The 13,632-nt window shown below is 30.9% G+C and overlaps 1 protein-coding gene across 7 annotated transcripts in view; it reads left to right on the forward strand.

Moving 5' to 3' along the window:
- The window catches only part of COL11A1 (collagen type XI alpha 1 chain), a 207,811-nt gene that overhangs the window by 179,535 nt on the left and 14,644 nt on the right, over positions 1-13,632 (forward strand). For all 7 annotated transcript variants that reach the window (XM_081026892.1, XM_081026887.1, XM_081026889.1 and 4 more), the window contains 3 exons: positions 6,646-6,699; positions 6,831-6,938; positions 7,426-7,479. In XM_081026892.1, coding sequence (XP_080883018.1) covers positions 6,646-6,699; positions 6,831-6,938; positions 7,426-7,479 — 216 coding nt within the window. The remainder of the gene's footprint in view (positions 1-6,645; positions 6,700-6,830; positions 6,939-7,425; positions 7,480-13,632) is intronic.

A 13,632-nucleotide genomic window follows, 5' to 3' on the forward strand; every position in this document is an offset into this window, starting at 1 on the left:
GAAGTAATATATTTATATGTTAAGAGACTAAGATATTTAAATACTAAGATATTAAAATACAGAGATACTCCTTGTGTTATATTTTACTTTAATGTTGTTAGAAAGTTCTTTAGTGGAGTTCTCCCTTTTTGAATTTTGATGAATTATTTAAAAATAACCTCACCAAAAAATTTAGGAATGTTCTAGGTTTTCATTTTAAATAACAATTTATACAAATATGATGAGCTATTTTTAATCCATTCTAGTAACTTTTGTTAACAAGATTAGAAGTCTTTTTATTAAGGACATAAGAATGGTGATGACTATGCATTGCTTATAAAGTTGTTTACATCCATTTTGATAGGGCAGAAAAATCAACCTTAGGTCAGCTCAACTGAACAGTATTATCCAGGTTTTCCTTTTTTAACATCTGGCATTACTATCTCTAACCTGAAAAACATTTAACAACATGCGTTCAATTGTGTCCTATATTAAGTTTGGATAAAATGTCAGGCCTAATTGGCCTTATTTTACACAATAATTTATTTTTTTCACCAGAGTAAAATATATTTTTAATGTTGTGAAAGATACTGTCAACAATCTAGTGTCAACAATCTTATTAAAAGGGAGTCTAACATGTGGTAATTGAAGATTTGACTTTGGGTGGTGAACACATAATGCAATATACAGGTGATGTATTATAGAATTGTACGCTTGAAACCTATATAATTTTATCAACCAATGTCCTCCCGAAATTAAAAACAAATTATCATTTGCTCTGATTTAACACTAGCATTCTTTTAAATTACAACCACCAAACTAGTTAACTTAGGTAAGAGCTCTATCTTAACCTAAGAAGATATATGACTTAGCTGAAAAAAATACAAATTATTTACCTAGGTCTTTCTCATCCTATAAACTGGTATTCTCTATAGCTTATTCTCTGCACAAAGTAGCCCAAATGCTCTTGCACAAACAGAATCAAACAGACCTGGTTTCAAATTCTTGTTTTACTACCTAGAAATATCACTTGGGTTAAGATAATGACTTTGAGTCTCAGGTTTCTCTTTTATAAATTGGGCATAGTATCTAATTTTCAATGTTAGAGATAAGACTAAATTAAATTAATAAAATGTATACATAAAACACCGAGTCTAATATCTGGATTTCTCAGCAGCTCAAGCAGTAGATGCTTTTATTTTAAGGAATTAAATACAGATTTCTAATTATGGCATCATTTATAAGTGAAATAAATGTAAATATACCGGTAAAAAAAGATTAAAACATTGTTTCTAATTCTGAGTTATATAAATTAAAATGAAAGTTTATTAGCAATAAATTAATTGTAACTTCATAGTAAACTTAGTTTTGTTTAATGTTGAATTTGCTGTGCCATTAAAGTTTTTCAGTGCTCAATACTGAAATAACTGGGTGACACGTACAAAAGTCTGTAAAATATTAATTATATTTTTAAAGTACAGTACACTGTGATTCTGTTGAAATTATACATATTTGTATTATCTATTCTTTGGTATAAACTCATGTAAAATCTTGTAAGACATATTATAAAATAATTTCTGATGAGAAGGACTGCCAAAAAACGGAGCATTAATTTCATGATGAGCACATATAATTTTAATAACATGGGTTTGCCAAACAACAGGGATTTAAAACTAGTTCGAGAAATAATGTGATTAAACTGAGTCAATTCAGACAGAAGTACTTAAGAATTTATATGTGCTGCACGCATGTGAGGTCACTCTGTTTATACACTAGGTGAAAACAGAACCCTGGAGCCTGAGGGAATATGGTGCAGAGTGAATTTTGTGAACTGAAACTTTGTGTTTAGTCAGGAGTCAGCAATGTCTTTTCATGCAACAACTTAATATCACTGTTGTGAAAAAAGAAAAAAACAACAACATATCCTGTGCAATAATTATAATATCTGATTTACACACTAATTATTTCATTGAATACAGAATTGCCTTACCATCTATTTCTCTTTCGTCTATCTAGAACAGGTAATCTTAAGTAAACTTTGTATATATTTTGAGGAAGTTAACATTTCTCCTATCCTTAGTTTCACCATATTGTAGACACAGAAGGATAGACCAACAAGAATTTTGCTATAACGTCCCATTGTAGAAGTAACAATAACTAAAGATGTGTTCCAATAAGAATTTTGCTACAACTTCTCATTGCAGAAGTAACAATGACTAGAAATGTGTTCAAAAGTATTATCACTTTTTTCCATGACTGAATCTTACAAATAAACCTTCCTAATAGAATATTGATCAGAATGTTGCAAGTGGTGTTGATACTGAGAAACAACATTTTGACAGTTATTGAACAAGTAGGAAAATTAAGTCGTCATTTGTAGTACATGTACATTCTGTCATGCATTTGTAATACTTGAGAATAAATGTATATTTCCTTCGGGCACTAGAAGATTGTACAGTTTGTGTAAATAAGCCATGAAATTTTAATACTCAAGTTATCATTATAGTTGTTTGAAACCAAGAGCCATGCCTTTTTATTGAAAAAAATTTCAGAGCTGACTAAAATAATTTAAACATTATAACTGGAAAATGCACTTATTAAATGGAATTTTAAAGCATTCAACTCATATTGCCAAAAAAAAAGTTCACAATAAAAATTAAAACAATAACTGATATTTTTTATTGAGAATATGGAAAGCTTAACTTAGTATATATATATCCATATATACTGATAGTGTCTGTGTATGTATATATGTGTGATATATACATATATATGAATATATCCATATAAAATATATTAATATATTATCAGATCTCTATGCCTTTATGCACGAATGTGAATGATGAGAAGGTAAAGTGTTAGAAGGAAACATCCTTCCCACATCTACCCACACTAAGATTCAGAATCAGAGGTTGAGTTCTTAGGAAAGCCTTCCCTACTGCCAAACTAGATCAATGTACCTATTTTGTACAACTATTTTTGTACATTTTATAGTGTATTGGATATGTTAATTTTGATGTTTATCTTCATAACTAAACTTTGTGAACTCCTTAGGGTTTCACTTTTATTTTTTTTTATTCTCCATGCATAGCACATTTCTGACACATGAGGAAGACATCAATTGTTGTGACATAATGGGAGAATGGGTATATTATAGAATAATATTGTAAAGTATAAATTTTGAAGAGAGGATTATGTGTGTATTTTATATAGAGTATATTTCTCATGGGGAGGAAAATCCCGTGTAACAGTCACTACTATAGAGAAGTAACTGAAGTTCGTTATAATATGTCATGATTTATGAGGAATTTTTCAATCAGAACACTCTTTACTTCATGAAAGCACAGCAAGTAGTTCACTAGATTAAGTCCTTGACCCTCTGTGTATACAGATATATGAGAAATAAATGACTAAGACAAGAATTTGTCCATAGGCATTATTAGTTTTTCTTTTTCCCAAAGGAAACTTCCTAGTCTCCTGCCAAAAAAAAGTGTGTTATCTCTTTTCATTTGAATATTTCTTAAAACTTTTGTGCCATTTGAAAAAAAATATAAGGAATAAATTAAAAGGGGGGGGGCGAGAAAAAGAACAGACCAAAGCCACTTAACATACATTTCCACTATGACAGACATCAGACATTCACTCAAAGAGAAAAGAAACCTTTTGGGGATGGAGAAATCCTTTATTAGAATCACAAATTTATGACTACTGTAGTTTACTTTTGTTTAAATTCTCTAGGCTCTTCAAACTTGGATTTTCTTTTCTCCATTGCAGTAAAAGCAGTGTTTTTGTTATGATTTTAGACATTGTTGATGCCTTGCTTTTTTTTAAGCCAGATATTTGTAAATCTTCTATACTATAAAGTTCATGTGTATAAGTGCAGTCTTTTGAATTTAAGACCCTATGCCATTATGTCTCTAGTGTAGAGGAAAACCTTCAGAGAATAAGGAAAAGCCCACTATTCAGTTGAATCTCATAATTTCTATCCCCCAAATTGTAGTCATTATGGTTGTTTTATTCACTTTGCATAGGTTGATCTTTTCAATATCACACCACAATAATTTATGACTCAGCATGTTAACATGAGGAAATATTTGGAGCTTTTGCTTCTATACACAAATCCTCTTGCGTTGATAAAATAAAATTCAAAAGATGCACTTCAGTTTAAATGCATATATTATTGTTAACTTATTGCTGCTGTCCCCTCAAGGGACTGCAGAATCTATACATTTCTTATCTTTGGGTTGTGGCACAATGAATGCCTAATAATATATAGTGTCACAGTGATGATATTGAGAAAATAAATACTAATGATATGTATTCATTGACTCTCTCAGAGATAAATGAGTTCACGGCACTGTCTGAGTTTGATGAAGTGCTTGATACTCATTTTAAATGTGGATTTAAAAGACCACATGAAAAACTAGCCTGTACTCACTATTCGAATATTAATAACGCATCTGAAAGAAAGTTATCTTCCTGTCTCGCCTTATTCTCACCAATTAACACCATCTCCACTACTCTCCCCTACCCCCAACCTCAATCTCAGTTCATAATTTTGAGCACCATTCATTGCAAAAATTGAAGTAAACAAATGGAAAACGAGAGTCTGGGGAGAAATGAATGCAATTTCCTAGAGATCACTAAGTTTCCTTTTTAAACTTTCTGTACTTGTGTCTGAATTTGTGCAGAAAATTTATCAGCATCAAATTGAATCTTAATGCTTGTTTAGTAATTGTAAAAATTCAATTACTGGAACTGCATTAATATTTTATAATAAAATTATAAATTTTATATGTATTAGAATGAGTTTATTATGAAATATATTGCGTAGCTCTATAGACTAAAAACACTCTTAGTGTACCCTGTTTATGTTGGTTTGGAAAGTTTCTATGAAATGCCAAAAGTAAAAATATCAAGGACCGCGTATAATTGTTATGAACAAAATTTAAATATAACAGGTATTATAACATCTTATTTCTAGCTTGAAAAATTATTTTCTTTGACACCTTGAATATCATATGTTATATATATGTAAGATAAGTTACTCTTTTCTACTTCATTTTGCTACAAGGTTTAAAAATGTGAAGTTTGGTATTTCACACGTGACTGTAAATGGAAGAAGGAAATCTGAATATCGTATTTCGAGATCTGATTATATATTACAGGATCACATAATATAATAAATTGTTTGCCAACTTTAAATTTTCTAGTTAAAACAATTTCAAACATGGCATTTATATTTTTCAGATGTTATAAACAGCATGGATAGAATAAGTAATTTTTTGACATGGTGTCTACAAATGTATTTTGAAAGTCTCTTTTGTTGCACCTGACTCTTAGGTTGCCAATATGGTGAAAAGCATAGGTAAAATACTTCAATATAGAATAATAATTTTAGTAATGATAATAACAATAGCTAATATTTGCAGTGTTTATGTCCATTTACATTTGTCAACGCATTGGCTTCTCATGACGACTCAGGGAGATAGCTGCTGTTAGTATTTGTATTTTGCAGAAAAGTAAACTGAAGCACTGACAGGGTGTGTAACTTGCCAAAGATCACAGTTCTAATTAGGGGCAGAGCCAGGATGGGAAGCCAGGCAGTCTGAGTCCAGGCTTTATGTTCTTAAGCATCAGATTTCATACCTGTATTTGATTCTGCTACACTGGAAAGTTCCCAAAATACTTTTATGCATGTGTATATTATTTAAATTTAGCAAGTCTACAGCAAGAAAATTCTTATTGATAATGTTTTATGGATAAAAGAACTGAAGTTTAGGAATACTAATAATATGCGAAAAGTCACATAGCTAATAAAAAAAGGAAATTAGGTAAACGGATACCCTACAAAGAGAAATAAACATATAGTCTAGAAATATACATAGTATATACACACACACACATACATACATACAAGGAATAATGTTATGAATAGCTTTTACATATATATATAATTTATATATATATATATAATGTACACACTAGCATTTCTCCATAGCAATCCATGCACCTAAACAAAAGTCATGCAAATGCTGGAATATCCTCTTAACCTTTGGATGACATGTTTTTTTTTCTTCCTTTGTTCTAATACTACGTTTTCAAAAGTGATACTATTTTTTTATATCACTTGTTTGTGTGAATTACATATTTCCAGAAAATGAAAATACAGTCTGTTGACTGTCAAGGTTTTAAATGTTGTGCTGTGCTGGTCAGACATGATCCTTTAAGAACGTGTAACATATGGATGTTCTAAGATTAAGAAAGGAGCCAGGCTTAAAACATATAACGATGAAAGTGAAATCTGATACATTCAATTAATTCCTAATTGTAAAACATAATAAATGATATTTAAGTGTTTAATATGCTAAGGATGACAATCAGTATTTCTTTAAAAATGTTACCTTTACTGTTTCTTTACATTGATATTATGTGATTATCTGTATTCTATTCAATCTTCACTTTATTTATTTTTAATATTTTAACTCAAAGTTTCTGTATAAAAAGGGTTTTGATTTTTCTCATTGTGTTTTAAACTTAATAGCTGCAGAAAGCCACCCTTTATTAAGATCTATTACTAATTAAACTGGAGTATCTGTAAATAAGTCTTCAGTTACCTTACTTTAATATGTGATATATATTTTAAATGTGATTTTATGTTTATAGGGTCCACCTGGGGCTGCAGGTGCAGAAGGAAGACAAGGTGAAAAAGGTGCTAAGGTAAAACATGTGTTATAGGTATTGTGTGAAAAGCTCGGGCATACATTGCACCTCTATATTAATACTTTCTATAAGGTAATAAAATGTCTTTCTTCATTACCAAAGTATGCACATATTGTATTTTATAACAGGGAGAAGCAGGTGCTGAAGGTCCTCCTGGAAAAACTGGCCCAATTGGTCCCCAGGGACCTTCCGGAAAGCCTGGTCCAGAGGGTCTTCGGGGAATCCCTGGCCCTGTGGTGAGCATCTGTGCTAGGAAAAGAAAAGGCCATGTTGGAAATAGCTTTTTATTTCTAAATAATTATAAGTGAAAATGTTTATGTCAGCATCATTTCATAAATTATACTGTTGACGTTTTATAGGAATTCATGAAATATTATATAATAATTAGTCTTAAAATATCTACGTATGATCATTTATTTAACAAGTTCATGGTGAAATTCTCACTTATAATGGCAAAATAGAAGATTAAACCATAAAATTTCAAAGATGTAAAATGTTTATACACAAATCCATCCATACATATATGTGTATGTATGTGCACATAGACAAATACAAAGTAAAAGGACTCAAAATTGCTTGCAATATTTGTAGATATTCCCCATGTTATGAAATTCACAGATGATGTTTGCTTTCTTTCTATTTATATTTTCAAAATAAAAATAAAAATAAAAATATGTATGCTTTCATTAATTTAAAAACATTACTCACGTTTATTTTCCATAGGGAGAACAAGGGCTCCCTGGAGCTGCAGGCCAGGATGGGCCACCTGGTCCTCTGGTGAGTAGCATCTTTTCTGTTGTTTACAAAGGGAGAATTCCAGGAACAAAATTGTTTATAGGCTAGAATTCCTGAAATTTTATCTTACAAATTGGTTTATATTTTGTACAATGTTCAAGGAAGTGTATTACTTAGACCTAAAAAGAGGAAAATAATCCTAACTGATAGGTTATTTGGAAAATATGCCTCTTGATCAGAAGATCTTTCTTATGTCCTTTGGATGAAAAATATATTTCCACTCTGAACAAAATGGCACTAATGGCCCAGCCAGCTCTTTTCCAAATGTGGACAGTTCCCCCAAGTGCATGCAATTGCACTTAGTTTCCTGGCACTTCATTTAAAAGAATAACGTTGGCACAGGCATACAGTGATTCCTTCACCAAATAAATTGTTCTCTTCATGAGTCATGCAGGCTGAAAGATAAAATATTAACCCCTTGCCCCCCATTAGTGAAGAAAGACAATTATTACATCACTGAATCTTGGTTACCATCATACACTGTGTGCAAACAACATGTTGACAAATGCAATAAAGCATGTAGCCGACCAGCATAGTGTTCATAGATGGAGTTCATTGTAGAAGCCAACGCTGTCCTTAGTATAAAATTTGGGCAGAAAGGGAGAATCCGAGTCTCACCTTTAAAATTATTGCTTACTTGGTGACATATTTTTAAACTTCATTTGAACTTCATTGTCCAAAAATAGTTATGTATAAAGGAATTATTCCAAGCAGCAAACAAAGCACACAGCACTATTCTATGTGATGCATAATGATTTAAATAGTTAAGTTCCCTTGTATAGTAACTTAAATTTTGTAAAAATACTACTTATCATGAATATATTAATTATATCAGAGATGTAGCTGTACTCAGAAAGCCATCGAAACTGGGATTCACAATTTTAATTATTCAAGAGTAATTTTGGTCATTCCTTTTAGTAAAAATGTCACAAAAATTGTCTCTAACCTACCAAATATTTCATAAGTGTTGCAGAGATTATTTTTTTTAACTTTCACTGAAAAGTTAAAGATCACTTTTTAGTAACTGGATAAAAGTTATCAAATTTTGAGTGACTTCCAACAGGAAATTATCAAATCTGCACATGAGCCCATCATCACATGAACCAAGGCCTGGCTAAAGCAGGAGCAGCCCGACATCTGTACCTCTGTTTAGAGAATATTCTCTGTAAATATGGTAAACTCCTAACTGCACCGAGTCAGAGCCTGGAAAAACAAAGTACTTCGCCTTAATGTCACTCTAAAATTTGCCAGAGATTTTTTTCTTGTTACTTCAGATTTTCCAATAAGTATTCTGACCTTTCTCCAGAGGAAATAAAAAACATCATGCTGGAGATTTCCTTGTACTAATATTAAAAATAAAACCATCAGACATACCACCTGATTCCGACTTGCAAAAGTTTATATTTCTGACTCTTAGGTAAATGTGTTTACAGAGCAAGTGAGGGGCTGAACAACCCTTTTAAGTAGAGTGAAGTGAAAAGGATCAGAATTGAGCAGCATGGGTGCCATTCCTTTCTCTGGCTGCTTGTTTTAAGTACGTATTGTAGCTTTTCCATAGTGTCAAATAATTTGACTATGATATCTAATTTTAATGAAACTGCTACTTGATCCTCATGAAGTGAGGATGGGTGGAAAAATCATCTTCAGGATGTCATTTATGGCAATTTAAACTCAGCTAAGAAAATGTATTTTAGTAGCTAATTTGAGATCAGAGCAAGAAGTAGCATATCATGCTCTCTGGTTAAGGTCATTGACTCTCAAGCCAAGCTCCCTGGTTTCAAAAACAAGCACCCTGAATGACTTCAGGAAAGTTATTCAATTTTTTTAAGCTTTAGGTTCCTCATGTGTAAAATAAGAACATTAATAGCATCTGCTATGGGATGCCATGCAGTTTAAATGAATTAATTTGTTCTCCTTTTTGAAGACAAGATTAGCATCTATTTTAGTTTTAAGCTTATATCTTGCTTTGTTTTATATTCTCTCATATTAGGAATCTGTTCCAATGTAGACAAAAAATTGTTCAGTATTTATCTTTGGACAAGTTTACCTTCATATTATCATACATTCCTTCTTTTCACATACTGACAAATAAAAGATCTGATAGATTTATTTTTCAAACCATAAATACCTGAGTAAATGGTAGGATGCATTACCACATTGCAGTTTGATTTTTTTAATGCTACATTTAAACTATCTGTAAACAATGTTGAGATAGGTAGCAATCCATAATGATTAAGCAGGTTTAAACAACAAAGCATTTGCTTTTCACCAAATTAAATATTATTCCACAATATTGCATTCTGAATAAAGTGTAGGATCTGCAGTTTCTTTAAACTTTAATGCATTAGAGTTTTGAGATGTATATCAAAGCAAATAGTCTGTAAAGCATAATTCTGCAGGGGAAAATGTTCAATTGTGTATTCTGGACACTTAAGAATGTATCATCCCTGCTTTCCTTTTCACTTTATTACTTATGAATTATGTATTTCCCTAGGGTTTTTCAATTTACAGTATCCGAAAGGGGGAATAGAAAATATGTATACTTGGAATAACATTTTTATATGCAGAGTTAATATTTTTGATATGTTTCAGGTTCAGAAGGTTATTTATAACTACTATTAATATCATCACTTTAACACTTTCTATTTCCAACTTATGAAAATGATAAGAACCTGATTTTGCTTGGAAAATTTCTCCTTAGGAATAGTTCATAATTTTGTAAGAGATTAGTAGCATAGAGGAATTAATCATCATTTCCTCTAACTCGTTCATGAATAATATTTATAGAAATGATTTAAAATTCATTAGAAACACAAATAGTGTCTGGCATGTTTCTCATTAAGCCTGAGCAATTAGAATTCCTAGTATTTCTTCTTCTTTTTTTTTGCCATTTTAGCTTGTACTTTTAGAATGTGATGAGAAAGCTGATAAATAACCATCTAGCATATCAAAAACAAATGATAATGATAACATTAACATTAAGTTCACTGTTTATGCAATGTTTCTGTAAGCTTGTTTTTTCTTTCATTATCACAATACTATGACACAGTTGTTATTATTAAAATACTTTTATAAATAAAGCTCAGAGATAATAAGTAATAGATCAAAGATTACCCATCTAATGTGTGGTGGATTTGAGACTGAATGAAGTAGTGATTAAAATATTGATGCCCAGGAAGTGATATCCCTATCAGCTTTTCCACTTACAGCCAAATTTCTATAAACTATATCACATTTCTGAAAGAGTTTGAATAGAATATGAGAAGTGAAGGAAGAAAACAATCTGGCCTCTTTAAAGAGTTTTGTATTTTCAATCTAAAGAATGTATTTACTTTTAACTGACATGTTTCAATTTTAACCAATATTCTTAAGTGGTTTCTGCTACTGTTTCAAGTACATGGTTCTTTCATGCAATTGCATTTTTATTAGAACTACTTTTTTATGCTTTTTTACTCCATCTTGTTCTAACATAAAGTATTTGGCATCTACCCTGATGGTGACATGACCTCAAGAAATTATTTGTTTCCATTACTCATTTATATTATTTCTTTTTAAATGTGTTAATGGGCAATGTTATTTTCCTAACTGATGGTTCACCAGACCTATCTGATGAGATCAAAAAAAAGTAGATACAAAATATATTCTCTTAATTTTAAAATGATTAAACTAGTACGACTAAATAAGTAACGTTTTTAACATAAATGAGATCCTTTATGCTATTCTGAGTTTACATATTGATTTAACTGGATTTGGGAACTAATGCCACAGAGCCATGTTTCTCAAACCTTAATGAGTATCGAACCTATAAAACAGATTGTTGATCTCTAACTCCAGAATTTCAGATACAGCTTTCTGGATGAAGCCTAAGAATTTGCTTCACTAATAAATTCACAGATGATGCTAATGCTGCTGGTCTGAGGACCACACTTTGAGATCTACTATGTCAGGGTATTAATAAACTAGATGAAAGTCCAGAGTTAAAACCCAGCCTTAGCATATACCTGAAAGTGAACTTGGTAATTTCTTTGTCGTCTCCTTTTTGTCTGTCAGAGATTTAACAAAATGCATGATTGTTTATTTTTATACAAAACATAATCTAAACTGATTGACATAAATTTACATCTGAGAATTAATAATTTTCTCCTTATTAGAAGCGTATTATTAGGTGTGTTTACATTTAAAATTGCGCATACCTTTTATGAAAATAATTTTTATCTATTCTTAATAGAAAGATATGGGGAAATTGTCCATTTTTATATCATTTCTTACAAAGTTTCAAATTCATTCATTAATTGAAACAAATATAAATATATCTAATTATAACCCAAAGTACTGTCATTACACAGGACTAACATAAGAATAGTGTTACTATTCTTATTTTCCGCTGATGTTCAGGAATTTAGTTTGAGGAGTAGATTAGAGATTTAAGAATGGAATGGAAAGGGCTCATCTACTCAATCTCACAGTAATCCCATGAAATAGGAATCATAATCCATGGTTTATAGATGAGAAAACCAAAGCTCTTTTACTAGCTAACTTAAATTGCCACTAAGAGAGGCTGGCTTCTATTTCAAGTCTATTCTATTCTGAACCCATTCTTTTCATATTACATCATGCTGCTTGGATCAGATCCATGGCCCTTAATACTTGAAATTCACAAAATGATGGACTGGGACTTAATATGCTCTTTCATACTGAAGACTTAAAGTATCTAGGTAGAAGGGGAAAATCATTACTCATGGTAGCCTTGTAGAAGATACAGTAGTGAAGACTCATAATAATATAGCTGGGTAAAAGTTAAACAATGTCTGTTCCAAGTGACATGTTAAAAATAATTATTTTTATAATATTTTATTTATTTATAATTATTAAATTATAATTCAAATAATTCAGTTCAATTTAAATAATTCAAACTCATAGAGAAACCATGTGAATATTTTATCTTTGTTTCTTGATGCCTACTTTGCTACAGGCAGTAGTGGTCTCCTTTTTGTAGCATTATCTTGGCCCCATTTCATCAATCACATACTTACAAACCATCTTTCAGTGTCAGTTACATTTCTGACAGAATCTGTTGCCTGCATAGTTTCACTTGTAATTTCAGAGCAAGGATCTTATTCTGCATTGCCTTCAACTTGGAATATACATATTTTTATATAAAAATGTTTGTTACAAAATCATCAGTATAAGTATTTCCATGGGTAGAAGTCAGGACTAAGAGTTGCTAAAGTCATGCCCCAGTATTTTTAACCTTGGACTATGAAAAAGTTAAATTATTAAAAGATAGAATTTTATGAAAAAAGTAAATTACCTTATTATTAAATTTACAAATCATTTAGATAAGAGATTTAACTCATTAATTACAGCTAAAAATATTATCTTGGTATAGAAGCAACCCAAGTGCTCATCAATAGACAACTAGATAAAGAAGATGTGGTATATATACACAATGGAATATTACTTGGCCATAAAAAAGAATGAAATCTTAACCATTTGCAACAACATAGATAGACCTAGAGGATATTATGCTAAATGAAAGAAATCAGACTGGGAAAGACAAATACCATATGATCTCACTTATATGTGGAATCTGAAGAACAAAATAAATGAACAAGCAAAACAGAAACAGACTCAAGACACAGAGAACAAACTGATGGTTGCCAGAGGGGAGGAGCTTTGGGAGCTGGGTGGAAAAGGTGAAAGGATCAAGCAGTACAAATTGGTAGTTACAAAATCGTCATGGGGATGTAAAGCACAGCATAGAGAATATAGTCCATAATGTTGCAACAACTATGTATAGTGCCAGGTGGGTACTAGATTAATTGGGGGAGTCATTACATAAATTATGTAAATGTCACTATTCTGTACACCTGAAACTAATGTAAAATAATATTGAACATCAACTGTAACTGAAAAAAATAAATAATTAAACATATATATATATATATATATATATATATATATATATATATATATGTTATCTTAGGCGTCTACTTAGGAGAAGTAGTTATCAAAGGTCAGTTGACTATCAAAAGTGTATTGAGTTATTTCGCTTAGCATTATACACTCAAGATCCATTCATGTTGTCACAAATGTTCCTATATCATCTTTCCTTAACGCCGAATAGTATTTTAT

Source organism: Rhinolophus hipposideros, assembly GCF_964194185.1.
Source record: "Rhinolophus hipposideros genome assembly, chromosome: 19".
In the NCBI taxonomy this organism is placed as follows: Eukaryota; Metazoa; Chordata; class Mammalia; order Chiroptera; family Rhinolophidae; genus Rhinolophus; species Rhinolophus hipposideros.